We start from the raw sequence: 27,088 nt of genomic DNA, 5'->3' as shown, positions 1-27,088 counted from the left end.
CCGCATTGAGAGCAGCCGGATGAGGTGGCTTGGGCATCTGGTCAGGATGCCTCCCTGGGGAGGTGTTCAGGGCAAGTCTGACCGGTAGAAGGCCACGGGGAAGACCCAGGACACGTTGGAGAGACTATGTTCCCCAACTGGCCTGGGAACGCCTCGGGATCCGCCGGGAGGAGCTGGACGAAGTGGCCGGGGAGAGGAAAATCTGGGCCTCCCTGCTTAGGCTGCTGCCCCCGCGACCCGATATCGGATAAGCGGTAGAAGATGGATGGATGGCAATTAAATGGAACTATTTTATTATATTTGTGGTTACATAAGGGTTTGTTGCCAAACTTAACACACGTTTTGATGGAGTTGATTAACACCTATTGGCAATAAACAATATAACGTACATACGACACACAGGCGGCCCATTCCTCACTCGCCTGTGAGGCAGGGCGGCACCCCCTCCTTGCACATTATTGTTGTTGCATAAGTTGAACTACCTGCAGGGTTCACCGTGTCACTGCTAATTTTACACACCAAAAGTGTCACTGGAGGTGAAACAAAGAAACGGGGGGGGGAACAAGGTGCTCCACAAATAAGATTCCAGAATGAAGGAAGGAAGGAAGGAAGGAAGAGGGGTTAAATTGGGGGTGGGGCAGGGCGGGCGGGTTTTTCCTGATGGAAAAAGGAAACAAAGTATCGGATAGACAATATCCAGTAGCGGTTATGAAAACACACACGAGGGTGACTTCACACCAAAGTGGACATTCTAGTTGGTAGAGACAAAAGGCTATTTAAATTGGAATTATCACAAAATATTAGCCACTAGCATAGCGGATGTTCTAATTATGGGCCTGCTTGTGGAGCAATTGCAGCCTCTGATATGAGAACTTGCATACTGTACATACAAGCACAGCAGGGAGCAGGCCTTTTAAAAATGTTATTATTTCCCCTTAACATCTTACGAAATCTTTACTTTTATGATATTACACTTGCATTCATGACTATTGTGATGTCATTTGGCGTGGACTGGACACCAGTGCTCTATTATCATGCTGCAGTATGACGGCTTGGCCGACAGATGGCAGCAGAGAAGCCTAAAAGCTAGCTCGATACATGGTCCTGGATTTAGTTGGCAAATACTCAATAAAATCTACATGGTCAGCAGCCTGGATGATACATGTTCCTTTTTATTTATCTGGCAAAAAGGGAAGCGTTTGGAGAGAAAGTCAGGAAATAGAAAAATATAGATGAACGACATGATTTATTTCCTCCCTCCCTCCAAACTAGATTTCTTTGGATCAACAAACGATGTGGGCTGTGTGTACTGTCTCCGAGAAGACATCTCTTACACAGGCTGTGTAAAGTTCAAGGTGCTACGCAGTGGACAGGTCCAGGATGTAGCAATGTCCTCTCATCTGTGGGGGGGAAAAAAAACAACAACAAAAAAATCATTCCAAGACCCGCGCCCTCCCTCCCGGTTACGTCTATGCAGATAACAGAATATTTATCCCCTGATTCACAAAAAACCAACTCCTCCCCAGTGTCTCTCCGTCTTCTCTACGCCTGCAGCGTCGTCTCACGCTTGGATGGGGGCACCAGGTGGTGGGGAAGCGTGGCGGGCAGCTCGTGGCCCTCAAGCTTGACTTTGATCAGGTGGTTGGCCAGGGCGAACTCTTCATTGTCGAGGAGGCCGTCTCTGTCCACGTCGGCCAGCTTCCAGATCTTTCCCAGCACCGTGTTGGGGAGTTTGGACTTGAGCATCTCCTTCTTGGCCGCAGCGCCCGACACCTTGCCGTTGATGGGCGACAGCGTGTAGAAGATCTCGTCGTACGAGGGCTTGTCGCGGTTCACCACCCAGTCCAGGTCGTCGATGCCCTCGCTGGCGCCTTCGCCGTAGCCGTGGCCGAAGGGCCCGCTCATGGTTCCCTCGAAGGCGCCGCCCTTGACGGAGTTGCAGGGCAGCGCCGCCTCCTCCTGGCGCACCAGGGCCATGAGGCGGGCGATGTCGTTGGCCAACATGTCCTCCACGGCCTCCAGCAGCTTGGGCTTCATGGTGGCGAACTTGGAGAAGTCCTGGGCGTTGAGCAGCTCCTGGGGGGAGAAAACAGGAGTCGGTGATGGAAACGCATCCAGCGGAGGAAAAGACAGGCCGGACCACGCTGTCAATACGGGACAAGGCTTGTTACCTGCATCTTGGCCAGGTTGGGGAAGTCTCCGGGCGAGATCTGGTGCTCCTTCTCCACCTTCAGGTAGATCTCCCCCAGGTTGGCGATCAGTTCTTTCTTCTTGGACTCCTTCCCAAACACGCTTGGCATCTCCTTCTTCAGCGAGCAGATGATGTAAGCGTGCACCTGAAAGAAAACACGCAAGAAATCACGTCTTCACTCCACAATGTTTATTGTTACGCCTTCGTTTGTGACACCGTACTGTTGCATCTGCTGTCACATACTAACCCGGGGGGGCCACAGTGCAGCCCACCGCTGGGCTTTTTATTGGCCCCTGGCACGTTCGAAAAAATTATTATTTAACAAGAAAATTTTGGAAAATGAGGTTGTGGAAGAAGTTGTAATGTGACGAGAATAAAGTCCAAATATTACGGGAATGAAGTCACAATTACAAGAAGAACGTTGAAATAGTTGGACTTTTCTTTAAAAACTGCAGAAAAAACGTATTATCAATAATTTGTCATTTTACCAAAAAAAGTGGTCATTTTCCAAGAAGGAGCTGGTAAAAGTATGAGGAAACAGGATTTCATTTTAGGAACATCAAATCTCACTTAGCAAGAAAATTAAACAAAAACAACAACAAAAAAAAAACAACACCAAAAAATGGAAAAATCAACGTCAATTTTAAGTCAAAATATAAAGAGGAGAAAAAATTGGAATCTAATGAGAAAAAGTTGTCATTTTACAAGAATGAAAATGACATCATTTTAGTGGCATCAAGTTGAAACACTGGACACCCCCCGTCGACACAAAAGGAGCGTTGCATTTGCGGCTGATTTAAGGACAATTGCAAAAACATGTTATTTATTTATTGAAGGCTCCTTCGGGATTCTGCGAGCACTGACCTTTGCGAGGCGCGCTCGCTTGATGAGGTCGTTGAGTTTTCGTAACGCTGCGTTGCGCGGCAAGGACTGGATGTCCAAGAAGAGGTCCTGCTCCTCCGCCTCAAACAACTTCCTGTTGTCGGGGACCAGCAGGGGTTGGGCCCAAAACGACCCGATGTACACGCGCACCACCTGGGGGGGGGGGACCAAAGAAAAATGAATGAAAGCATGTGATCAGGCTGCACCCGCATATGACTCAGCAATGCGGGCTGAAAGAATCAACAGATACCAAAAGTGCGTTTGTGAAACGTCAACAGCTACGGCAGGAAGTGAGAGGACGCCACAGAAAAGTCCTTTCAAAGCCGCAAGGTCAGTGAATAATTGTCCATGTGACCTTCTGGCATCCCTTTATGGCTAGAAGGCCCGGATTGAACATTAACTCAACAGCAACGGCAGAGAAAAAGTAGCACATGACCGCAAGTGTGTTGCCATGCTTCTATGACTTTGTCATCTGCCCAACGTATCGTACGTCTTCCCCCGCAAAACAGTTCCCATGACCTTAACAGGAAGTACACTGGAAGGTCAAACACAGCCTGAGACGACAGTCGACACCCCATCGGTTCGGCTTTCAAAACTACTGGTGTTTGAAAAAAAAAGCTAACATGCTAATTTTAGTATGTAAACAATGCTAGCATGCTAATTGTTATCATGCTAACACCTAACATAAAACACTCACGTCTATGTAAGTTTATACCTTTAGCATGCTAACACTTGGCATGATAGTGCTTCATCTTTATGTAAGTTTATACCTATGAAAATGGCTTAAATGCTAAACTAATGTTAGCGTACTAACAATGTCAACATGCTAACAGCATGATAGCTCTAAATAATAAAGTAATACCTGAGAAAATAGCTAACATGCTAATGTTGGCATGTAAACAATGCTAGGATGCTAATTGTTATCATGCTAACACCTAACATAAAAACATTCGCATCTATGTAAGTTTATACCTTTAGCATGCTAACATTTGGCATGATAGTGCTTCATCTTTATGTAAGTTTATACCTACAAAAATGGCTTAAATGCTACCAGTGAGTCACAACATTTTACATATACAGTATGAAGTGTGGTTATTGACCATTTATGTTCATACATTTAAAAAATAATAACTACCACAGCACGTGATCTCGTAGAAGTGGTTGTAGTCTTAGCTAAAGGAGGAAGTGATGTAGTCCTTGCGCATGCGCGGGACCGACTGCGTTCCGGGTACGTATCGCGCAGTGACAGCGCTTAAAAGTCTTTATGTAGTTTTAGTACATATAAAAATGGCTTAAATGCTAAGATGCTAACTTTAGCATATTGCCAATGCTAACATGCTAACACCTCACATGAAAACACAAAGCATATGTAAGTTTATGCTTTTAAAAATAGAAAAAAAATAAATCTAGCAATGTTAACGAGCTAGCTGTTAACATGCTAACACCTAGTATAACAGAGCTTAGTCTTTACGTAGTTTTGTACCTATAAAAATGGCTTAAATGCTAAGATCCTAACTTTAGCATACTGCCAAAGCTAACATGCTAACAGTTAGCATGCTAACATGCCAACACCTCATATGAAAACACAAAGTTTATGTAAGTTTGTACTTTTGAAAATAGTAAAAAACATGGAGCAAGAGCTGAGCGTGTACCTCGGGTGTGTTGATGATTTTCCCCAAAGACCACATCAGCGCTCCGTAGACCCTCATCAGCTGCTGGGTGCTGATCTGGTCGGCCTTGTTGAGGACCACGCGCATTTTGTCCTCGTGGTTCTTGAGCGCGCGGATCACCTCTGAGAACTCGTCGGAAATGTCCAGCTTGTGGGCGTCGAACAGGAGGATGATGCGGTCCACGCGCTCGGCAAACCACTCCAACACGGCGGCAAAGTCGTACCCTGCCCACACGGAAGGAGAAGAGGCGGCGGTGAGGACGTCATCTTCACCCAAGGTCCATATCGAGGCAACGTTCACAGGAGGTTGCCTACAGCCACCGCTAGCCAAAGTTTTATGACCCGGCGCCAATCAGGGACCCCGATGGTGCTTTCGCTTCGGTAGACCAATGCGCCTGGCGATGGCAGGACGACGTTTTTTGCATGTCTTTGAAACAACCGTGCAGGCGTGTCCCTGAACTACTCACGCCCTCCGTTTCGCTCAAGGACGGTGGAACCTCTGAAGTGGTACAGTTCGAAATAAACCCAAATTTGGCAGGAAATGAGCCGATAGTCAGTTTATTATTTTATGTCAGGCGTTGTTCCCCACGGATGGGGTGTCCAAAGTGTGACCCGGGGGCCTTTTGCAGCCCGCACCCGTTTCTTGAGGGGCCCGTGACACCTTCGAAAATACCACCGAACAACAACACTGGAAAATAAAGACATAAATAAATCAACAAAAATAACAAATTCAGCAGTGATTTCAAAAGAATCAAGTCCAAAAATGAAAACGTTTTGGGGAAGAAGTTAGAATACGAGAATAAATGGTGGAGGAACGTAAACACCAGCCGTCATTCTACCAGAACCAAGTCAACGTATTCCGAGAACAAAGTCGTATTCTGAGGAGAAAAAAGTCGCAAATCTTCCGAGAACAAACTCATCATCTTGTGAGGAAAAACGACAGCAGCGCAGATTTCAAATATTCCCGAAAAAAGCAGCGTGTTCTTTTTAAAAGTTTCCAACGTGATGCGAAGTGTGTCAAAAGAGTCACAATAGTACGGAAATAAATCATAAAAATGCAGGAAGGTCGCTGAAGACGTTTTGTCAAAGCAGCAGAGGACGGCTGAGGAGGACATCTGCTGCACGTGTCCCGGGAAGGCAGGCAGGCGAGCGACAGCTGCAGCAGCATCAAGTTCACTTCCAGCCTGCATGGACAACTGCTGCTCCTGCAACACACACACGCAGCAACGTTCCATATGGGGGGGAGGGGGGGCACAGAGCTGCACCGAGGGCCGACGAATGGGCGTGCAGGACGACATCGTGCCAGCTTTGCACACACCTTGTGAACACGGAAGTGAAGGGAGTCAAAGACACACAAACACCTCCAAAAGGCTGCAACATCTCCAGTTGGGACGTTCGGCGAAGCAAAGTGATGACAAGAAGAAGAAGAAAAGGTTCGCTATTGATGGAAAACGCTAGCAAGGCTGTTAAGTCCTTGTAGCAACGCAAACATCACCTGATCCAAACCATCAGTGGCCCCCACCACTCCTGTTCACCTTCCACAATGCCAGGCTGGGTCCAAAGATGCGCGTCATTAACAAATGAACAAACATCCGCGACTTCCGTGGTCCGCAACTACTTTGGTGTTTGATTGGTCATGTCTTGACGTGAACAACCTCTAAAGTCATCCTCTCAAACGTGAATATTCTCCACCCATGAAAGCGGCCCCCCATCTTTGCTTTTTAGGCCAGCGAGACATTCACACACGTCCCCTTGGACGCCACAGGGTTTGTGTTTGGTCCGTCTGGGGGGGGGGAATGGAAGAACCCCAGCAATTGAATGTGAATAAAAGACAAAAAATAGAAACAAGGCATGAAATAATAGAAAAATAGGCCATTACAGCCTGAAATGTGCCTTTTGTCTTAAGTTGTCAAATGATGAAAAAGCAAGGAAACAAAGAATAACGTGCGTTTGGGTAAAAGTGAGAAGGTTACAATCAGGAAGTCCAAACATGAGGAGAAGGAAGGCAAAGTTCAAAAAAGGAAAAAGGAGCAAACACAAGTGTCCCCTAAGGAGGAACAGCCGTACTGAGCTGATGCTTTAAATATAAAAAAAGCATATTTCATTTCCACCAGGGGCGGGAACCTCCGGCCAGCTCACCATCCATGTGACCATTCAGACGCCTGGGATGCCAACATAAACCAAAAGCTTGTTGGGCTTTCATGCGTCACTTTTTCTAAACATCATTTCTTTGTACTCCGCGTGTACGACGACAACAAAGCATGTTTGTCATTCAAACACACGTGTGGCTGTGCACTTCTTACTGAACCTGTAATGGCAATTTCTCTTGGAGGTCAATAAAGTAGCTACCTACCTACCTACCTACCTACCTACCTACCTACCTACCTACCTACAGTACCTACCTACCTGTCTACCTCCTTACCTACCTGTCTAGCTACCTACCTAGCTACCTACCTCCTACCTACCTGTCAAGGTGAGTATGACATACAGTAGTGCATGTAAGTAGTAGTGCATGTAAGTACAGTCAAACTTGTCTATAGCGGCCACTAGAGGGAGACTGCAAAAGTGGCCACTATAGACAGGTGGCCTCTATAGACAGGTTGGCGTCCAGTTTGAATGATGACCAGTAGAGGAAAAAAAGGGGAAAAAAAGAGAGAAAAAATATAATAATGTTGACCAGTAGAGGGCAACGCGGACTGCGGATAAAAGTTGTACAGCACTACTAGGCTTGTTATTATCCATGACCCACAGAACAAAGCTGTGCTAGTAATGTCTTACGCTTGTTTTTAATATTTTACTTTTTATACGGCAGTGTCATTACAGCTTTAGTTCATCAGGAAGTGACGGGAAGTGACGGTGGGCGTCCCGAGCAGGAGAGCTAGGCTCAGTGCTAGCTGTGAGTTTGGAGAGAGTTGGGAAGTGTGTTTATGTTGGCGTGGATGTAAAGTCCTGCAGTGTTCTCCGCTGCTAATAAAGCCATTAAAGTGCATCGGCGACGTGAGTCTCTCCTTCCCCACAACAAGCGGCATTACAGTATTGACCAGTGCACACCAGGAAATAAACGGTGTCATTTCTTACAGGCATTGGCTGGACAGCTATGTAGTGGGGCTTGTTTAACCTTTGCCTTGTGGGCAAGCAGGAAGGAGAGACGATGCTGAGAGATGTGTGTGTGTTCTGAGCTGCTGTCTGGTGGCCGCGTTCAATAAATAAAGTTGGCAGAAGCAACAGGAGAAGTTTCCTTCTTTGCTTCAGAGCTGAATAACACTGACAAGTTAACAGACTAGTAGCAAACGGAAAAGAAGACGGCTTTTTTGTGTCGAATACAGAAGATGAGGACTTTGATGGATTTGTGGATGAGGATTGATGAAAAATAACGTGAGTACATTCTAAAATACTTCAATTAAGTACAACCCAACTCAGTTTTGCTCCCGCTGCCGCATGCATGCTAGCGTATGTTTTTTTTTTATTGTAGCGTCGCTGGGAGCACGTCCTGTTCCCAGCCTACTTTGCGGTAATGTTTTGGTGCAAATGCTCTTAAAGTTACATGTTTGACCAGGAAATAGCAAGCTCAAAAGAAGACGGCTTTTTTATGTGGAACAACTGACAGTTTGTGTGGATCTTGTGAATGATTGTGACTGAGCTAGGACTCAGTAATTAAAGTCTACACACGACGCCTTCATTGATTGAAAAACAAAACTTTTTTGTGCATGAAGCTTCTACTTGAGTCGGTAATTTGGCCGCTATATGCAGGCAGATATTGACCAAGGAAGACAAAATGGGTGGCCGCTGGCCGCGTTGGACAGGTGACTGCTATACACAGGGTCTATAACATGTACATTTGCGGCGGGGGATTTTTCAGTGGCTGCTATAGGCAGGTGGCCGTTCTATGCAGGTGGCCGCTAAGACAGGTTTAACTGTAGTAGTGCATGTAAGTAGTGGTGCATGTAAGTAGTGCATGTAAGTAGTAGCGCATGTAGGTAGTGCATGTAAGTAGTAGTGCATGTAAGTAGTGCATGTAAGTAGTAGTAGTGCATGTAGGTAGTAGTGCATGTAAGTAGTGCATGTAAGTAGTAGTGCATGTAGGTAGTAGTGCATGTAAGTAGTGCATGTAAGTAGTAGTGCATGTAAGTAGTAGTGCATGTAAGTAGTGCATGTAAGTAGTAGTGCATGTAAGTAGTAGTGCATGTAAGTAGTGCATGTAAGTAGTAGTGCATGTAAGTAGTAGTGCATGTAAGTAGTAGTGCATGTAAGTAGTGCATGTAAGTAGTGCATGTAAGTAGTAGTGCATGTAAGTAGTAGTGCATGTAAGTAGTGCATGTAAGTAGTGCATGTAAGTAGTAGTGCATGTAAGTAGTGCATGTAAGTAGTAGTGCATGTAAGTAGTAGTGCATGTAAGTAGTAGTGCATGTAAGTAGTGCATGTAAGTAGTGCATGTAAGTAGTAGTGCATGTAAGTAGTAGTGCATGTAAGTAGTGCATGTAAGTAGTAGTGCATGTAAGTAGTAGTGCATGTGTGTGCTGCAGAATGCAACAACATGAAGGAGCTCACACCAGACGCTTGTTACATGCAGCAGTGAGGACAAAGTGACAGCTTCCTGAAGCCTGGTGCAAGCCTGATATCTGTTGGCATGTTTTAAGTCTACACACACACACACACACACACACACACACACACACACACACACACACACACAGGCGACACCCTGATATGCACACACATCTCCAGCCAGTCCTGTTTGCATATGACACAATGGAGTACATGAGCAGGCCCATGCATGCGTGTTTATACTAAAACATGCAAACATGCATGTGTGTGTGTGTGTGTGTGTGTGTGTGTGTGTGTGTGTGTGTGTGCGTATGCATAGCATTAAAAGGAGAGAGTCAAGGTGACCTCAAGGTGCATCCCAAGCGTCTCCCAACTCTTCTGGGTTGGTTTCTAAGTGTCGTGTCTCTTCGCTCAACTTCCCAATTGGGTCCAGCTGCTGTCCCCCCTTTGTGCTCTGCCTCAAGGGCAAGTGGACTCAACAAGAAGCAGATTGCATATCAGCGCACTGAGCAAAGCACGTGGTGGTGATGGCCTTCTTGGGAAACTGAGTTTTCCATTTTACTCTACTTCCTTTTTACTAAAGTACAGAAGCCCTCTTGCGCTGTGTGGACGCTTCCTCTTGAAGCGTGTGAGAAAAAAAAAAAAAAGGAAGAAGTTTTGCCGGTCATCATGAGAATTGTGCATGTGGCAGTTTTGAAGCGAGGGGGGAGCATGTGAACAAGGAATAAAAAGTATTTCCTCGAGGAAGGCCATTTCTCTTTCTTGACATCTGGTCAATGTCGAAACGCTGCTTTTCACCGCAATGTTCGTTTCTTCTTTGAAAAGGTTCCAAGTACTGCATCGTATTTTTCAAACATACGCCTCAGAAACCCCACAAGAGTGGTTTTAGTAAGCTATAAGTAAGCCCTCACGTGCGCCTGTAGCTTTAATGCAAATGAGCTGAGTTTGCCTCCAAGATGCTTGTTGTGCCCTTGACCCACTGTAACCGTGCCCTTGTCCAACGTAACGGATGGCATTCATCACACACAACGTAGCATCACGGAGAGACAGGAGGACACCAACATTAGCTATGTGAGCTACGGTGCTAAGATCGCCCTTAGGGGTGGCCTCATCCGACATCGATATCGGATATCATGCGGATGTCAGCAAAAAAACCCAGCATCAGATTCCAGTCGTCCCTCGTTTAAAGCAGTTAACTGGTTCCAGACCCGCCATGATAAACGAATACAGGATTCAATGTTAATAAATGGAATATTTTCGTAATTACAGCATAGAAAACCCGTTAATGACTTTCGAAATACAGTTTTTAACATTATTAGGAGGTGAAACAACGCCCCTATAGGCACCAACACACTCCTGTCATTCATTGCTTACACAATCATTACGCTACAGCGACTCAAGACGGCCGCTAGCTTGCTAGCTAGCGAGCTAACCAGGCAGCCTCAAATTTAGAAAAGGGTTTCAAACGGAGTGAAGAAGACGGAGAAATTAAGAAGCCGCAAACATACCACTTCCACATGGAATGGGAGGAGCACCTTTTCCCACTCTGCATCCATGGCAGGCTACATGACCCTAACAAGGATGCATGGCTCACCCATGTAACTTTACTGCTGCCTCTAGGCTAATGACAGACCAAACAGCCATCATTTATTCATTCATTGGTGAAAACACGCCATATAGCGAAGGAGCAATAATGGAACCGCGATACTGTGTTACTGCGTGATGGGGGACCCTCTGCACCCCACCACAGCCCTCAGATGTCATGCCAAGCACGCAGGCGGTGTGTGTTGTAGTCATGGTGTTTGTCGTAGGAAATAGACCTGTTATTTGTTTCCCCCACGGGGCAAAAGGAAGCCTTTATTTGAGCTGTGTAGTTTATTTATGAAAAGAGGGGGGGTGATGCCGTCTACGGGACGACAGCGAAGGCCCGATGTGGGAAAGTGGGGGAGACTTTTAGTGTACTTGTTGAAGGAGGAGCAGAAAGAGGACGTTCATGGCGAGGGTGGTGTGCAACACTAAAAGGCAGAGAGACAGGAAGTGAACATCAAAGAGCTTCCTTACCTTTACATGACCCGTTTTGTTGGCCCCCGGGGGGGGACGACAGCAATATAAGAAGTGTTTGACTAACACGAACAACACACACCGGCTGATGTGGTGGAGAAGAAACTAGTGCATCAACTTCCTGTTCGCGCTATTCTGCATGCACGCAACGCTACAGTTTGAATCTGCGGGCTGTGACGGGTGGGGCGGGACGGGGTGTGGTGTGGTGTGGTGGCCAGACCTCGACTGATCCTCTGTTTCTCTCCCGACAGGATCCCAGGAGTGTCGATGATGCTGATGCTCTCCAGGACCGGGTTGGGCAACTGGGCACACATGAACCTGCAAGAAAATGAAAAGAGCAAAAAGAAAGAAGAAATTACAGCAACAATTGCAGAGAAGTTAACAAAATAAAGTGAAGTAAACACATCAAATAACCGCCTTTGGGGCAGTGACTGCTGCAAAGGCTTGCAAAACTGCTGCTGGCTGATACACTTTTCATACCGTCTTGTTTTTGACAGTCGACCCCCCCCCCCCCGTGGTCACCGGGCATCAGTAATATTATGAAACGTGACCTTAGAGGCGGGGATCAAATGGGAAAAAAAGGTTCTCCTCTCATTCTGTGCGGAAGTGGTACGTTCCTGGCTTCTTTGTCCTTCTTCCCCACTCCGTTTGAAACACTTTCTTAAGTTTAGAGTAAGTAAATTGGACAGGCTAGCTAGATAGCCCGGTAGCTTGCTATGCTGGCGGCGGCCGTCTCTTGTGTGCCTGCAGTGATACCGTAGCCTGCCAATGTGATGGAAAGATTGACAGGAGTGTAAAAGTGACTAATGGGGTGTTATTCATGTCAACAGGGCTCTAATAATGTTAAAACCCAGGTTTTAAAACAGGTTTTTCTACGCTCTAACCACAAAAATATTCCATTTACAAATATTGAATCCTCCTCTGCGGAAATTCACTTATCACGGTCGGGTCTGGAGCCGATTAACCACGAGGGACGACTGGATACGGAAACTCATTTGGTGCCGTTAGACACGCAGGGGCTATCCACACGGGAACCTTTTCAGGTCAAAGCGGCAAAGGATATGATGGTTCCAGCGTCTCACCCACACAGAAGTCGGCGTTCTGCTGGTATTTCCTTGTCTCATACTCGCAAAATGACACACACGTAAGTACAAGCACGTTAGTAAGTACAAAAATACACTTCAGCAGCGTTCCCATGTGGACGGAGACAGCTGAGAGAGGCTTTATTTAGACACAGTAACATATTTCCAGTGTTTGGAGAAAACACACCGAATGGTTGACTGCACAATGGTCTGTTGTAAACCAGCATAAGGACCATTTCGACTCTAAAATGAATGTGCAAGCCATAACACTCACACACCACAGACAGATGTACCGTGTGGTTTCTGCTGCAAGTCATGCATGCTCTTGCAGCCAGGACAACAAATGTGATTGTTAAAGACAGCCTGCAGCTTAGAGAAGGCCTCGTCGCTTTCAGTCAAAGTGAAACTACACTCAAAACACGAGTCCAGAGACGCTGGGTCATGAGACCAGAGGAGCCTTGCTGTTACTTTCATGGTGACAACCGCACGCACGCACGCACGCACGCACGCACGCACGCACACACACACACGCCACAAACCCTAACAGAGGTAACATGCCGCAGAATGGAACTTGGAGAACCCGAGCAGGAATGAAAACAGAGCATGTCATGAATGCTCTCTGCCGTTTGCTGCAGATAAGAAACACGCAAGCTTGCTTCCCCATCTGTCATTGCTGCCGGCGGTATTGTTGGAATTTTCGCCCAGGGTTTTCCATTTCGCCGTCTATCCCAACAGTTTCCACTGGGAGCGTGTCGGAAAATACACGAAGGGACGATGTGGAATTCTTAGAACCGAGAGGCATGGAAGTTATGTCTCGAGCGGGTGGGGAAAAAAACAAGCCTGCAGCCACACATCTTTGCAAAGATAACACCAAGGGTTAATATCCATGTTCCTGTGATTGAATGTTCATGACCTATGACCTCCCTCCCCATTGTACACCCAACTTCCCATTGAGAGAGAGAGAGGAAACGGATTTGCCAACATTTGAGGTACAGGACAGAGATTTGTGTGGTTTTTCCAGGATTACCTGCGTGTTTGTGAGCAAGTAACCTACAGTATTTACATCCATCTGCCTGGAGGTGCAGCACAGGCGCACACCTCCTTCTTCTTTACTGTCAACACTGAACGAGGCCGTGCGTGCGCCAGATTCAGGAAAAGCTCAGTCAGTGTCCTGGTTGAGGACAGGACGGGAGCGGGGCCAGTGCGGAACTTACACTCTGCTGACTCAGCTTTTACTGATAGAGGGCCTCCCTCGCTGGCGGTGGAGGCCTTTAAACTAAAAAGGCTGGGGGGGGGGCAGCAAGAAAAGTGATGCCTCCGCGTGAACACGAGGGGAGGACAAAATAGATTGAAGAAAGCATTTACTGTAGTAACGTTAACGACTGCACGGGCACATGACCAACGTGTTCATATTCTTTATCGATAACTGCACTTCCAAAGGTGACCCTGCTGGTTAAAGGCTAATCTTCAAAAGCTTCACTTGCATCTTAGCCCTGTGCCCTTTGAAACAACCATCGGGACCAGGGGTGTCCAAAGTGAGGCCCGCAGCTGTTTTTTTGTTGGTCCCTGGCACGTTCTAAAAACATAATTTCATATGATTTAACAACTAAACAAAAATGAAAGTCAGCGATCATTTTACAAGAATAAAGTCAAAACGTCAAGAGAAAATCTAATGACTTGTACTATTATGAGGAAAAATAACGTCACAATAGCAGCATGAAGTTGAAGTTTTTTTAAGTCGTAATATTATGAGAAATAAGCACAACAAAAGGTTGCCATTTTTGGAAAGTTAGGTTCGGGAAATAGTTCTAATATTATGAGAATAAAGTCAAAATATTATGAGACTAACATCTTAACCTTGCAAGAAAAAAAATGTACAAGAAGAAAGCTGAATTCAAAAAACATTTGTAATTTTACGAGAATACAGGCAAAATATTACAAAAAAAATGTCTTATTCTAACGAGAAAAAAGGCGCAATTTTACGAGAATAAATTCATAACATGAGGAGAAATAATGCCATTTTTAGTAGCATGTGGTTAAATACTAAACAAAAAATATGTTTTAAAGTCGTAATATTATGAGAAACAAAATAAAGAAAATAAAGTTGTCATTTTTGGAAAATGAGGTTTGGGAAAAGTCATAATATTATGACAATAAAATCACATTACAAGAAAAAAAAATACAAACGGAAAGGAAAAAAACAAAGTGTAAAATATGGGTCACTTTATGAGAATAAAGTCAAAATATTAGGAAAAAAGTCTTATTCTAACGAGAAACAAGTCGCGATTTTATAAAAAAATGATGTCATTTTTAGTAGCTTCGAGCTGAAATATTAAAGAAAAAATGTTATTTCTTTCAAAGTCGTAACATTATGAGAAACATACAAGACAAAATAAAGTTACAATTAGGTTGGGGAAAAAGTGATAACATTATGGGAATAAAGTCAGAATACTGAAGAATATTTGCAAGGATTATTTAAGAACAAAGTTGAAATATTTGGAAATAAAAACAAAAACTGCAAAAATGGGAGAAAGAGCCAAGACCAAAGGTCATAATAATAATAATAATAATAATAATAATAATAATAATAATAAAAATAGGCTTTTTCACCTACATCACAAGGCTGAGATGCAGATTTTGTCTTGAAATATATTATTGTGTCACAAAATATCCCAGTGGCCCTTGCATCCTTTCATTTTTCAGCATGTGGCCATCGCTGGAAAAAGTTTGGACAGCATTCAAATAAGGATGGATCGCGCGTATTTACATTTCAAAGTAAAACAACACGTTGCACATGCAATAGCCAAAAAGATGCAGATTCAAGGCAAAGGGAACCACGGGTCTCGTGACACCGCAGGACGGCGTCCAACCGGGTGACAAATGATGCAGCGATGGACAATGGCCTTTGTTTACACACAATCTTATCTGGTTTCCTCTGGCTTGGGTAATACACTGGGGCGGCAGAATCGTGCACTGTGAAGTCCAGCACCGCCGCTCTTTCAAATATCTTATCGGAGATGCTTGATTTTATTGAGGTTGACTGATGTTTGGCAGTCTTGCAGTAAAGAGCAAACAATCTGCAAAACTGCAGGAAGTGATTGCAGTGAAAGGTGGAAATTGTTCAAGTGTCAACTTTGAGTATATTAGTCCTGCTTATCCTCATACTGTCAACTCGGGGCGTCAAACTTGTTCACACTGCGGGCCACATCGCGATTCTGGTTGCTCTTAAGAGGGAGATCATAGAGACGTATCTTCGTCTCACGATGTTACACATTTGACGACAAAAAAACAATACAATTCCAACGGCGTGTGGTTCAAATTCTGGGTAAAAATTGACAGACCAAATACACTAAGCAAGAAAGATTAGAATTTTTGTATGTAGTACAAAATAATGATATAAAACAATTTAAAAATACTAAATAATAATAATGAATAAAAATTGAAAGAATTATTTCATTTGCAGGCTTTCACGGGCCACATAGAATGACATGGCGGGCCAAATCTGGCCTAAAAAAAAAAACCTGGCTTTTCGTCTAAGGAAGAACGTCAGTGACAAGCACCTTCCACCTCACGCACGCCTGACCCCTTCAGGATGGAGCAGTCCTGCAAGTGCCTCCCAAGTGTACACATTTCTGTGTACAAGAATAATGATGTTACGCTTACATTGAAGACATCACACGTGCTGAAGAAAGTCACGGTGTAGAAGAAATGTTACCGCAACATCATATTATTGGCCACATGCTGACAAACACAAGCAGGCAGGTGCCATGATCCAACTCGGTGTGCAGTGCGACGGAAGGCAGGCACGCTCGGGATCAGCAAATTAGCTAATTCAGCCATTTTTTACTTCAGAAAATCTTAAAAACAAAGAGAAATGTAAGGCTATAGTGTCAATAAGATACATTGGAAAACATTCTACATAAAAGGCATCCTGAAAGGAAAAATCAGCAGTATTTTTACAAGAATAAGCCAAAATATCAAGACAAAATCTAACAAGAAAAAGTTGGAATTTTGGGAGAATAATGTTGTAATATTATGAGGAAAATAACGTGATTTTAGCCGCATAAAATGGGAGAGATTAAAAGCAAAAAAAATGTTTTTGAAAAAGTCAGAATATTATAATAAACAAACAAAAAAAAGGTGTAATTTTTGGAAATTAGGTTGGGGAAAATGTAATAATATTATGGGAATAAAGTCAAAATATTACAGAAATAAAGTCATAATTTGACAAGAAAAAGGTTAAAATGTTTGGAGAAAAACACAGCAGAAAAAAGGCACAACTTCATGAGAATAAACTCATAATATTATGAGAAAAAATTACGTCATTTATAGAAGCATATAGTTTAAATATTAAAGAAAAATATGTTCTTTTAAAAAAATGTAAAATGAGAAACAAAAAAAAAATAAAGCTGTCATTTTTGGAAAATTAGGTTGTGGAAAAAGTTATATTGTGGGAATAAAGTCATAATATTGAAGATAATTTGGAAAAATATTTGAAAAAAAACAAAAAAAACAACAAACAAAAACCAGCAAAAATGGGGGACAGTGTAAAGCCCGAAGATACTACCGTATTTCCTGGACTGTAAGTCGCTCCGAAGTATAAATCGTACCAGCCAAAAATGCACAATACAGAAGAAAAAAAACATATGTAAGTCGCACTGGACTATAAGTCTCATTTTAGGGGGGAAATTTATTTTAGAAAATCTAGAAAGGCAAGTTCTAGTAATAACAATAAAACGGAGAACAACAGGATAAAGAGGCGTCTGCTAACATAACGTGAATCGGTGGTATGTTAATGTAACATATTAACAGTTAGCTACAGCCTAAACAACATAACATAACATAACTAGTTCACTTGCAGCTTGTCATCTGCAGAATATGACTTTCTTTTTAGGGGCATTTGTGTTACCACTTTCTCAGTTGTCTTTATAAGTTGACGTTTACATTGCACATTTTCAGTGGTACGGGAGTGGTGGGAGTAGCAGGAAGTGGCGTGAGTAGCAGGTACTGGGGCACAAGCCTACAGCGCCCTCTTGCGGCTGGCAGTGTGGAAGAAAAACATAAGTCGCTTCGGAGTATAAGTCGCAGGACCATCCAAACCATGCCTTATAGTCCGGAAAATACGATAATAGGCTTTTCCACCTTTACCACAAAGCTGACAAGCAGTTGTTTCTCCAAATATTTTATTGTTCTACAAAACATCAAAGTCGCCCTTGCATCCTTTCATTTTTCAGCATGTGGCCCTGGCTGGAAAACGTTTGGACACCCCTGCCCTAACATAATACAAGTAGAAACACTTCTCTTTAAGAAAAGAAATCAAGACGGTGACGCAATGCTCAGTATCTTTCTCAAGGACGCTTGCTGTGGTTTTGTCATTGGAATATTTCCACTAACATTTCCTAACAGGACATTTATGACATCAAGTGTTGACATCGGGGTGAAGAAGAGCAGCAAGCGTCCGGCAGAGTGATTCATAAAAATGTGAGCGTGACTGTGGAAGATGACTGGAATGTCTTGACACACTAACTACAATCTTATGAAGACACGCTGAGTCAGATTGGCTACGAATGTGCCACAACGCCAGCCACAAACCTTTAACCTGCCGTAATGTTGTTGCACAACTCACACCCGGAGAACCAAGGAGGCCGCTTGTGACGTCACCCACAAGTCATTGTACAGCCAAGAGGCCACTAAAGGAGTATCAGTGCCTCTGCCAGGTGTTCAGAAAGATGTGGAATGTACAATGTGAAAGTGTAAAGAATGGGGGTGTCACAAGATGTGACCAGCTCTCAATTTTACAAGATTTCTCGTTCAGGAAAAAAAGCCTCATGGGCACCAGGCGAGGGACGATAAATGAATGAATGCATGAAAATGAACTGGATCATTTTGCTGGTCTCAATATATTGCCATGAGCACGCGTGAGGCTTCACTCTGTGCACCGCTTTCAGCACCTCGGTGCTTTTGTTCCATAGAACAACGGCATGAACGGAGTGCGCCCTTTTGTCAGTCATACAGTCCCTTTCTTTTGATGGGTGGAGGAGGGGCCGCTAGCATACACACAAGAGTGCAGAAAAGTGGCAGAAATTAAAATAGTAGATTGCGAGATATTGTTATGTATTTTTTCATTGGACTTTTCTTGAAAGTAACGTCAAAACCTCGTCTCGTTCTCGCGGACCCAATCCGGTGTATTGTTTCGTCTCGTGAACCGAGTGTGTCCTGACGGCCCCTAGTAAAGAAAAAGCGAAAGCACCGACTCACTGTTGACACCAAACATATTTGGGAGGTGATGAAAGACGGGAACTCGCACAAATTCGACACAGCTGACAAGATTGTGCAACAGCTTGCACTGAAACTAGCTTGAATAACGTGTGGACTGAGTCAGGGTGTGTGTGGGGTGAGGGTTTAAACCACCAGTCTTCATTTGGGACTTCTTTTATGAAAAGCAAGGTAGTCAAATAGCTACGTGTAATACGCTGTAAGGTACACTAATCTGCAACATGGAGATCTAGCTGGGGTTTTTATTTGTATTGTAGGAGTTGACGCTCACCAATGTATAAAGGTATCCTGGTACTTTAACCAAACATTTTGCACTCTTGCCCCACACTAGGGCGCACATCCTGACATTTTTTTACTTTATAAATCGACATATTTATGGGCAGGGATCCAAATCCCCCAGTGTTTAAGATAAAAGTTACGTAAGGGCTACTGCACTGTAGTAGTTGGGATATTCTAATATATGACTTAACATATATTTGCTTCCTAATAACATTACATCACAACAGTATTTTCATTACTGCTGGGCGAGTCTTTTTAAACTTTACCTGTTAAGAAAGGCGTTTCCAAAGGCGTTGAGTTTACGGAAGGGCTTCTTCGGGTCGACAACCAGCGCGTTACCGGGGATCTGCCCTTCCTGATCGCCGTGCATCACCGCGATGAACGAGTCTGTAGTCGGCTCGGGCCCGATCCGCATACCGGGGAAGTCCTGCTCCATGAGGTGTCGGATGAACGTGGTCTTCCCGGTGGAGTATTGGCCCACCAGCAGCACCATGGGCTTGTTGTCGAAGTCGGCGTCTTCCAGGGCTGGGGAGTGGAAGTCGTGGAATCGATACGTGTCCTCCAGCGGGAACAGTTTGGTCCGGTAAAGCTGCCGTAGCCCGTCCGCCACGTTCTGGAAGAGCTCGGGGTCCTTTTTTAAGGTTTTCCGGAACATGGTTTATGAACTTTATTGACACAATCTGTGTCAGAATCCACCTAAGACGTGAACCTGGAGTACTGGTGCTGGTGTCTCGCACCGTCTTGAGGGTGAGCTGCCCGTCGGAATGAAGCAATGGCTGGGCGAGGTCTGGCTACTTTTTGTCCCCACCCTCCTCGGCGGTGCTTGCTCGCCACACAGCCGCAGATGCTATCGTCTCTTCCGAAGACCACTCTTTCTTCAAACAGACGAAATTTAACAAACAACCTAAACTTTAAAAACACTAATTATATTGATAGTTATTATTAGAATAACTTACTGTTAATACGGTAAGCAACCTGACGGCTTTCTTGATGACGTCAGCGTCACCTGACCTTGTATGGCAAGCCAGAGTCGCCATGTTCATCCGCACGTCAGGTGTCCGTACACCAAAAACATTCGTGTCGTAACTTATTTTTTATAATAACATCAACTATTAAAAGCTCTTTAGACGTAATGTGGCAAACAAACAACACATAGCTGCTGAAATTTGTTCCTTGTTTCACCACGAAGGTCTACTGTCGTAGCTGTCTGAGCGGAGGGACCCCGGAAAGGTTTGGTGTATTTCACAATAAAAGTCTAAATTTGCATAAAGGAAGTTGAAATAGTTAGCTGTACTGCGGTGTCGATGTTCGTGTCTGTATTTTATGTGGTAATTGTGCGTCCATCCATCTATCCATGTATTTTCATTCACTTTTCAATTCAATTACTTCCAGAAGTACCGGGCGCCACACCAAGATTCAAGATTCAAGAGTTTTATTGTTATATGCACAGTAAAACAGGTAGTTCTGCTATGCAATGAAATTCTTATTCTGTTCATTCTCCAAAAAAAGAAAGAAAACACAAGAAAATGAATAAGAACATAAGAAACATAAATACCAATAAATTAAGCAACGACAAGAGAAGAGACATTAATACCGATAAATAAATAATAAAGTGCTATGAGTGTGTGCGTGTGTTGCGTGCGGCGTGTGTGAGTGCTTCGTTGAGAAGCCTGATGGCCTGTGGGTAAAAGCTGTTTGCCAGCCTTGTGGTCCTGGACTTCAAACTCCTGTAGCGTCTGCCTGACGGTAGGAGTGTGAATAATGAGTGTTGTGGATGTGTGCTGTCCTTGATGAGGTTGTGTGTTCTTCGTAGGACTCTAGTTTTATAAATGTCTTGCAGTGAGGGGAGGGCTGCCCCAACAATGTTCTGTGAGGTCTTGATCACCCGCTGGAGTGCCTTCCTATCACGTGTTGTACAGTTACCGTACCAAACAGTGATGGAGGCGGTAAGGACACTTTCCATAGTGCATCTGTAGAAGCAACTCAGGATTGTGGTGGACATGCCAAATTTCCTCAGTCTTCTCAGGAAGTACAGTCTCCTTTGGGACTTCTTCAGAATTTGTTGGGTGTTGTGAGACCAGGTGAGGTCCTCGCTGATGATCATCTCTTTAGTCTTATCTGTATTGAGAAGGAGATTGTTATCACGACACCAAGCTATGAGGTCCGCCACCTCTCTTCTGTATGATGTTTCAACACCACCAGTGATCAGTCCGATGACTGTAGTGTCATCCGCAAATTTAATGATGCTGGTGTTGTTCTGGGAGGCCACGCAATTGTAGGTGAGGAGCGTGTAGAGGAGCGGACTCAGCACACACCCCTGTGGGGTCCCAGTGCTCACAATTCTTGAGCTGGATGTGCGAATGTGGACTCTGACTGACTGGGGCCTGCCTGTGAGAAAGTTAAACACCCAGTTACAGAGGGAGGGAGACAGGCCAAGTGTGAGGAGCTTATTTGTGAGTTTGTGGGGGCTGACTGTATTAAATGCAGAGCTATAGTCTATAATTAGCATTCTGACATACAGTATGTGTTCTGTAGGTGAGAAAGGGCTGTGTGGATGGCAGTGTTGACTGCATCATCCGTGGACCGGTTCTGGCGGTATGCAAACTGTAGAGCACATGTGTCAAACTCGTGCCCTGGTGGGCCGAGACGTTGCAGGTTTTCTCTCCAACCAGTTTCTTCAGCAGGTGATTTAATTGATGAGCTCCTTCCCTCAAACTGAAGGTGTTGATCATTAAAATAACCTGCTTTAGTGACTGGCTGGAAAGAAAACCTGCAGTGTCTCGGCCCTCCATGGCACCAGTTTGACACCCCTGATATAGAGGGTCCACAGTGGCCGGGATGCTCTTTTTGATGTGGGTCATGACTATTCTTTCAAAGCACTTCATAACAATAGGAGTGAGTGCTATAGGGCGATAGTCATTCAAGCAGGTCACGTTGCTCTTCTTGGGTACGGGCACTATGGTGGTGGACTTAAAGCAGGTCGGTACAGATGCTTGTGCAAGCGACAGGTTAAATATGTCAGCAAGCACATCAGCTAGCTCTGATGAGCAAACCCGAAGTGCACGTCCTGAGATGTTGTCTGGGCCTGCTGCTTTTCGTGGGTTTGTTTTGTTCAGAACCCTGCGCACATCAGCTGATGTCACCATGAGAGGTGAGTCCTGTGTGCTCCCCAAGTCCAGCCACCCTCTCTGCTCATCAGGAGTTTGGGTGTCAAAGCGGGAATAGAACTCGTCTGGAAGTGTGGTTTGGCTGGACGTGGCTACGCTACTCCAGCATGGCAAACTCCACATAGAGATCTTCCCACTGACGGGGGTGTATTTAGTCATTTGGGGGCCCAAGGCAAACCCAGTCATCGGGGCCCTCCACGTCCTTCTTTTTAAATTATTATTTTTTTTCACAAAATGCGAGTACATAAATTAGTTGCTAAAAACTGTTGGGTTTTCCTCTTGTTTTCTTCTCCGCTCCACTGGGCTAACGTTCTCCAAACCACGCCAGCATGTAATGACGGATTACACATTTTTATGTCGTTTTAAGCATGTGAATTGAGAGCAAAACAGTTATATGTACTTTAAATTGAAGGGGAAAAAAATCAATAATCAGTTTTTGTAAGATGTTTGGGGGCCCTGAGCAATTGCCTCGCTGTGCTTGCCAAACGGTGGGTCCGCTCCTGCCCACTGAGCACGGTGGCCTTATGAGTTTCTGTTTTAGTGCTCCAGAACTGGTGTTTAATCAGGATTTAACACTTGCTTGGGGGATCTGGTGGATGCACCAAGTGGTCAGGTGAGGCGGAGGTCAAAGGTCAGATTCAGTGAACCATTTCTCATGAGACTAATGCGGTTTGCACTTTGTCTTCCTGTGTGAACACAAGTGTCTTGGAAGGTTATGATAATGATGAAAGTTTTGATTTCTTTATTCACCGAAGAGACGCACAAGAACGGTAGGCTTTAATATCACACTATTTTTGTGTCCTCAAAAGGTTTTATTGACAGAGCGCAAGCAAAAAACAAGAAATATTTGATCACAGCAGTCTGATATGTCGGGCGGACGTGGCTGGGTCTGAGGTGTCCCTCCACAGATAACAGCAGCTCCACTGGAAGCCTATGTTTTCCCATATGGAGATGCTGTTACAGCTGGCGAGACCCAAAAAACAACACTTGTGGAAAATGTGAATGTGGCAGACACCGTGGGAGGACGGATGGTTCTGGTTTTGGTCGAGAGGACAAAACACCACACAGGACATGACAACATTTCAGTGGGAAAAACGCTCAACTGAGCAATCCTTGCTCACACTTGGGGCTTCCATCCAGTCAACCTTGTGTGAACCTGTAAAATAATGCTGCCCTCTTCTGGACGGAAGACATTATTTCATGTTTATTACAGTGATAACACCAACTGCACGTAATAAACCAACATAACCTTGGGTTTTACTCTCTGGGAGATTAGGTTTTTATGACACCAATGAAAGCAGGGTCATTCACCGGATGAATGAAAGCAAGCAGAATCTGTGCTGTGTATGCATCCCATCTTAACAAGCAGGCAGATTTTCTCTAATCATGAGTGAGCTTTGACCTTTAACCCTGTCCTCTGGTGAAAAAAGACAAACAAAAACACAGCCATAAAGTAATTCAGGTGCACACCTTCACCCTCTGACTGAATTTTACACCATCTTACCTGTGATGGATCTTAGAAGAAGCAAAATTGCAAGTCTATAAGACCCAAACTTGCTAAGAACAATCAATTTCACGACTATAAAACATCTTACAGCAGGGGTGTGCAACGTATAAGCATAACAAGTGCATAATTAACGGGAAAACGGTGGATACTAATACACTTTGTCACCTACAACACACAAAGCTGTCATTGATAGGGTGCCACATCTACACTGGAGTAGATTTGGCCTTTTTACATGATTCAAAATACCAAAATGAATGCCCGTATCCACCAATTTGCCAGCATGCAGCCCTCAGTGGGAACAATTTGGACACCCCCGACTTACAGAACTCTGTGAATGAGTTATTTATTAGTATTGTCAAAAACAAGAGGCACTAATCCTAAGAAGTGTGTGGTGACCAATGCTTTAATGTACTACATATATATATATATATATATATATATATATATATATATGTATCCACCATATATATGTCCATATGTATGTCCATATATATGGACATACATATGGACATATACCACCGTTACCCAAACGACACTTGACACATCACATAGTTTTGCACGTTAAAATCAATAAAATGCCGTACATAAAGATTCTCTCTTTTCAAGCATTCAATAAATTCCTTCAGTGGCCCTTTTCTATTTGGTCAACAACCTCAAACATGTGGTTAAACACTGCAGAATATTTAAAACACAAGATGCAAACACATTCTTTCAAACACTTACAGTAATTCATACTTACAGACAAGAGCCTGCACACAGGGTTGCCCTGAAGGGGAAAACAAATGAACACATTCATAAAGCATACTCACAAATGCCACAGTTGTCCCAAAAAGAGAAATGAAGACTTGAACCCCCCCGGAGAAAATGCTTGCTTCCTCCCGGGCTGAGAGCTCCTTAAGACTGCTTAGTCGAGGAAGAAATTAATCATTACAATTACTGTAAATATGTAACAGGCCCACCCTGCTCATAAAAGTCAAAAAAGCAAATGTCATTGTGTTTGAGCGCTGACAAGCACATGACAAGCAACAAAAAGCCAATAAAAGACACCAGGAATACACCAGTTATTGCTTACAATGTGTTTTTTGGAGACAGTTTGCCATGATGTTTTATTTTGTTTGTGTGGCAGAGTAATAGCAAAAAAAGTCAATCTTCCTTTACATTTTTATAAAAAGAAATAAATGAACTAATACTAATACTAAAATACTATATTTTGACCCTATTTAAGGGCTGTCAAAAACAGTGCGTTAACAGCGGGAATTTATTTCATTATTAACATTTTTCGCGTAATGAACGCATGCGCACCGCGTCAAGACACCCCCCTCTGTTATGGCGGCACAGCAGCGTCCCCACAGAGTCTGACGCTCTTCTACTTGTATAACCTGAACACATCAACACACGTCGCTACTGTAGTCCTCCTCCGAACATTTCTTCATTGTAGCGAGACGACTGGATGGTGCACTCAGGGGCACTCCGGACACCACCACAACGTCTTTATAATGCGTGCATGTGCGGTCTAGATAAACAGAAAGACAAAGAAAACCAGTACGGGAATATTCTTATCACTCACGAAACTCTTAATGCGGAAGTACAATTTGCTGCATTTAATTATGCTCGGAAATCCCATAAAATAAATACATCTACACTCAAAACAGTGAATTCAAACTTGAAAAATATACGTGGTTTCTTTGAACGCACCCCCATGGCTCGTAATAACACGGTTAAATGTGCTACAATTAAAGAGACTCGTGTTAGGTAAAGAGATTGTCAGACGTGTGCCATCTTTTAGCATGACTTCAATTTCCTCTTCATTTGGAGTTAATGCATACAAATACATAAAATTGTGTCCTGTCATTTATCTTTTTGTTCATAAAATACAGTAAAAAAAAAAAGGCAGTTTTCACACATAGTTGCAAATTATGATGAAATAATTTGAAAACTGATTAATTTGATAACATTTTTAATCATTTGGCAGCCCTACTGATTTTCTATACATTTTACCTGTTTATCTATGATTAACTAAAAAGTAAATGCGAAATATTTTTCATAGTTCTCCTTAGGCTTGTCACTGTCGTTAAAATATGTATTCATTCTACATTAATTTTTATGAAATATTTCAACTGTGAATTGATTGTAAAAATGATCCTCTAAAAATGTCAATTAATTATTAGCATGTAATTGTAAATAGTGTACATGTGTACACGTTTCCTTCTTTTTCATGATATGGTTGCAAAGTACCCCAACCTCTTGAAACTGTTGCATATTGACAAAAAACAGTCATTATTGAAACACACACCGAAAAAAAATCACACAAATATGTTATTTCCAATCGTATAATAATATTAGCGTTAATATTAAAATAATATAGTAGTTACTTCCAATCGTATAATAATATATAATAACATCATAATGATAACAGCAAAAATATAAATTAGCTACTACAGTTAATCGTTGTAGTTTCATACTGTTTAACCTGTGTGGGCTTCCGTACACGTTGATGCTGTGGTGAAGGTGTGAGTAAGCTAACGATGGTCATCACTTAATTATCGTTCCAATAGGGGAAATAAAAACGCCAGACCGTGGAATTCAGCAACCAATATAAATATCAATAGCCAAAAGTGACGATCAAGTTTGTTGGCACTGCGGTCATTTCGCCTTTTATCTCGCTAGCCCCTCTTGGCTTCAAAGCTAACGTTAGCTTGGGCTCTCTGGATGCTAGCCGTATCACTGCTAAGTCTAGCATAGTTTGTCGTCGTTTAAGGCAGCAACAGTCAACCAAACAGGGGTAAGATAACAGCAGCCATCTCGGTAAAGATGATTTGTGACTGACTGGTGAACTGCAGCATTGTTTATGAGCTGAAGGCTTGAGTTGAGTTAAGTAGCTGAAGTTGGCTTGCGTCGAGCTGAATGGCGTCAGTGGAAGAAAACACATTAAAAGTATTGAATGTACACAAATACGTGGTGTTTATTTTTCACCTTTTTGTCTTTCAGCTGAAGATGGCAGACTTAACAACGCTTGAGAGCCTTTTGGAGATGGGCTTTGACCGGAACAGAGCGTAAGTGCCATTGATTTGTTCTTATCGTGGTGATTATTAATATTGTGAGTGGAGCTGGTCACGTACAGTGTGTCAATCAACACTGCGTGTGGTTCGTGTCTTTGCAGAGAAAGAGCTGTAGCCAGCACAGGCAACCAGGGCATCGAACAAGCCATGGACTGGTGGGTTTGACACCGAGCGTGCTAAACAGATCTTTTGTTTGAAATGTGAAGCCATTTTGGCTGTGTTGGAATCGTATAGGTAAACATTTGTCAGAGGATATTCATTCCCAGTTCCATAAATTACCAATAAATTGCAACAATGCACAAAAGCTGACATTCGTTCCTTGCGACAAAAAAATGTTGAAATGTCTTGTTGAAAATGCCTTTTTAATGAC

General features: G+C 43.6%; 2 protein-coding genes across 5 annotated transcripts in view; one reads left to right on the top strand and one right to left on the bottom strand.

The window, feature by feature from the left end:
* Window positions 1-1,151: 1,151 nt before the first annotated feature.
* Window positions 1,152-20,079, bottom strand: ehd1a (EH-domain containing 1a). 2 transcript variants are annotated; one of them, XM_054791882.1, is made up of 7 exons: window positions 19,942-20,079; window positions 19,252-19,860; window positions 11,569-11,666; window positions 4,726-4,967; window positions 3,056-3,226; window positions 2,172-2,336; window positions 1,152-2,076 (listed from the first exon to the last, which is right to left on the bottom strand). In XM_054791882.1, the coding sequence occupies exons 2-7, from the start codon at window positions 19,638-19,640 to the stop codon at window positions 1,543-1,545; spliced, it is 1,599 nt and encodes a 532-aa protein (XP_054647857.1). In that variant the 5' UTR covers window positions 19,641-19,860; window positions 19,942-20,079; the 3' UTR covers window positions 1,152-1,542. The 2 variants fall into 2 exon arrangements, with proteins under 2 accessions (XP_054647857.1, XP_054647856.1); XM_054791881.1 differs by having other exon boundaries at window positions 19,252-20,001.
* The window catches only part of ubxn1 (UBX domain protein 1), an 11,327-nt gene continuing 3,788 nt past the window's right edge, over window positions 19,550-27,088 (top strand). Inside the window, exons 1-3 of one of the 3 annotated variants that reach the window (XM_054791883.1) lie at window positions 19,550-19,732; window positions 26,648-26,712; window positions 26,820-26,873. In XM_054791883.1, the coding sequence (XP_054647858.1) occupies window positions 19,646-19,732; window positions 26,648-26,712; window positions 26,820-26,873 (206 nt within the window). In that variant the 5' untranslated portion in view covers window positions 19,550-19,645. The other 2 variants (XM_054791885.1, XM_054791884.1) reach the window with 2 other exon arrangements.

This window comes from Dunckerocampus dactyliophorus, chromosome 11 (assembly GCF_027744805.1).
Source record: "Dunckerocampus dactyliophorus isolate RoL2022-P2 chromosome 11, RoL_Ddac_1.1, whole genome shotgun sequence".
Classification (NCBI taxonomy): domain Eukaryota; kingdom Metazoa; phylum Chordata; class Actinopteri; order Syngnathiformes; family Syngnathidae; genus Dunckerocampus; species Dunckerocampus dactyliophorus.
This window is presented reverse-complemented; position numbering and strand designations above follow the sequence as displayed.